The following is a 3,114-nucleotide window of genomic DNA, read 5'->3' on the forward strand; positions in this document are numbered from 1 at the left end:
GTAAAATAGAAAGAAATATCAAATATATAAAGTGTAGGTAGTGCAGAGAAAAGAGAGAGACGGGGGGCGGGGGGGGGGTGCTGGTGCACAATCCTGAGTCCGGAGAGCCACTGTATACATATATAAAATAATACATATAGTAATATTATAAGTAGATAAATGTTAACGAAGTAATAAAATAAATATTGCACAGTAATGAAATGAAATTGCACGGATTCCAGTGTCCTTTGAGGTATTATATATAAAAGTATAACAGTATTGCACAGTCGGAGGGAAGAAGACAGTCCAGGGTCCGGGGTCCGGGGTCCGGGGTCCAGGGTCCAGGGTCCAGGGTCCAGGGGGGGGGGGCTTTGGAGTAGAGTTAGTGCATGTGTGAGTTAAGGGGGGTTACGGCCTTTGGGAAGAAGCTGGTAACCTGGCATCAGGTCAAGCGGATCAGATCCGGGGTGGGAGCTGTCCTTGATGATGTTCTCTTTGCAGCTGTAGTTGCTCAAAATATCTTTTTCTTATTTATGAGACAATAAAAAAACTAAAGTAACGCACTCACCTTCTTTCCCGGGGTCGAATTCTTCCCAAATTCCTCTGAATAGGAGAAGAAAAGGATAAAGAATGCAAGACAAGTTATTTTTGTGTGTGTATTTGGACGCAATCTTTAACTTTGTTATCTAAGACTAGCATCCAGTTGAAGCTTAAATCTTTGGTTTCTATCAGTGTTTCTCATTTTAAGATGTCCGTGTCTGTCTAGCCCAGCTGATGTCTTGTATAAATGTCTTTGTCCTTATTTAATTTTAATTTTAATAATTTATTTGACAGGGACAGTGTACATTAATCAACATTGCTGTAAATGCACCAGAATTAGCAAAAAAGCTATTTTTCATCCGTTGTCCCTGGACAGATCTTTAAATTGTCTACCTAAAAAACAACAACAACAATAAGAAGAAGATTACAGTCAACAATACAAATAAAAAAGTAGTAAAACCTCCTAGCGACCTCCTAGCGACCTGCTAGCAAACTCCTAGCGATCTGCTAGCGACCTCCTAGCGACCTGTTAGCAACTTCCTAGTGACCTGCTCGTGACCTGCTAGCGACCTCCTAGCAACACGCTAGCAACCTCCTAGCGACCTCCAAGCAACACGCTAGCAACCTCCTAGCGACCTCCTAGCGACCTGCTAGCGACCTCCTAGCAACCTCCTAGCAAACTCCTAGCGATCTGCTAGCGACCTCCTAGCGACCTGTTAGCAACTTCCTAGTGACCTGCTCGCGACCTCCTAGCAACCTGCTAGCGACCTCCTAGCAACCTGCTAGCGACCTCCTAGCGACCTGCTAGCGGCCTCCTAGCAATCTGCTAGCGACATCCTAGCAAACTCCTAGCGATCTGCTAGCGACCTCCTAGCGATCTGCTAGCAACTTCCTAGCGATCTGCTAGCAACCTCCTAGCGACCTGCTAGCGACCTCCTAGCGACCTGCTAGCGACCTCCTAGCAACACGCTAGCAACCTCCTAGCGACCTCCTAGCGACCTCCTAGCGACCCACCTTTGGTCGGTCTGTGGGCGTAGGAGCCGTCCAGCTGCAGCTGCTTGACGGCGGCCGGCAGGTCGTCTTTCTGCTCGGGGGACAGGTCCTTCAGGTCCAGGCCGTAGTGGTCCAGCAGCAGAGCCAGTCTCTGCAGGGACCGCTCTGAGGGACACACAGAAACCCAGACTGGAGCCTTTACTGGAGCGTAGCTTCCTGTTTTTATCACCTCCACCTTTCAGAAGCTCCGTCCTACTACATTTTTAAAACTATTGAACATGATATTTGAGATTTGAGTGTGTTGCAACACACTTATTGTTTGTTGTTTTATAGTTTGTTGTTATTTTTTATGTTAGAAATTAAAGAAAGAAACATTTAACATGCAGTGGGAGCAGCACTCAGGTCTTTTATTAGCAACACTACTCTGTAGAAACACTCTGCTACTAGTTACCGTCCTGCTTTCAAATGTTAGAGATATTATTAGAATCCTAATGCACATTAAATATTAAACATACCTAATTTGCAGAATGGTTTATTCCAGATTAATGTTATATTATTGTGTTAATATGCGCATCACTTTGATGTTGCAGCTGGTAAACGTGGAGCTACTTTAAATGGATTTCTATATATAAGTTTATATTCTTCTGGGTATGAATAGAGCTTTCTTGATATAATAAAGTCATCATTTATTTGTTGATTATAATTTTGTATTTTTAATCTGAATTTGCAGAGTAACTGAAGGTACTGAACTAATGTAGTGGAGTAAAAAGCACAATATTTGCATCTGACATGAAGATAAAATGGAGTAGAAGAATAAAGCAGCAGAAAATGGACATGCTAAAGTACAAGTACATTAATTTATAATAAGTAAAGAGTTAATCTAACTGTAAATGTAATTTAGTTATTTTCTAGCACTTCACATTTGTCAAAAAGTCAACTTTAAAGGAACTTTTCACCCGTTTTAAATGTCATCTTTCTTTCTTTCTTTCTTTCTTTCTTTCTTTCTGTTAACTAATCTTTATTTATATCTCCTCTCTCACCATCCAGTCCAGACAGCGCGTCATCCTCTTCCTGCGTCTTCTTCCCCGCCTTCTCCTGCTCCTGCTGCTCCTGCTCCTGCTGCTCCTGCTGCTGCTGCTGCTTGCTGAGCTGAGCCACCTGGGAAATGTAGTCCTCGCCGTAGTCCAGCGGGAAGTCCAGCTCCGGGAAGAAAGAGGAAGACGAGGAGGACAGCGAAGAGGGAAACCCTGCGGCTGCTGCTACCGCCCCTCGGTGGCGGGACAAGGACTGCACAGGGGAGGAAGAGGAGGAGGAGGAGGAGGAGGAGGAGGAGGAGGAAGAGGAGGAAGGGGAGGAAGGGGAGGTGAGGTAAAAGGACAGCAGGTCCTGGAGGAGCTGTCTGTCTCTGTCCAACGGGTTTCCTCGAGATCTGGATCGAGCGGGGGCGGCGAGCAGCGGGAAGGCCGGGTCATCGTCCAGAGAGTTGAGCGAGCGCTCCTCCTCGTCCTGGTAGCCGTACTGTTGCTGCAGCAACACACACACACACACACACACACACACACACACACACACACACACACACACACACACACACACACACAC

General features: G+C 45.5%; 1 protein-coding gene across 1 annotated transcript in view; it reads right to left on the reverse strand.

Annotated features, from left to right (window-relative positions):
• LOC117939683 (receptor-type tyrosine-protein phosphatase-like N) overlaps window positions 1–3,114 on the reverse strand; it is a 23,580-nt gene that overhangs the window by 7,388 nt on the left and 13,078 nt on the right. The window contains exons 6-8 of the mRNA XM_034865173.1: window positions 2,553–3,036; window positions 1,534–1,677; window positions 548–582 (exon numbers count right to left, since the gene is read on the reverse strand). Of these exons, the coding sequence (XP_034721064.1) occupies window positions 548–582; window positions 1,534–1,677; window positions 2,553–3,036 (663 nt within the window). The remainder of the gene's footprint in view (window positions 1–547; window positions 583–1,533; window positions 1,678–2,552; window positions 3,037–3,114) is intronic.

The sequence above is a fragment of the Etheostoma cragini genome, chromosome 24 (assembly GCF_013103735.1).
Source record: "Etheostoma cragini isolate CJK2018 chromosome 24, CSU_Ecrag_1.0, whole genome shotgun sequence".
Classification (NCBI taxonomy): Eukaryota; Metazoa; Chordata; class Actinopteri; order Perciformes; family Percidae; genus Etheostoma; species Etheostoma cragini.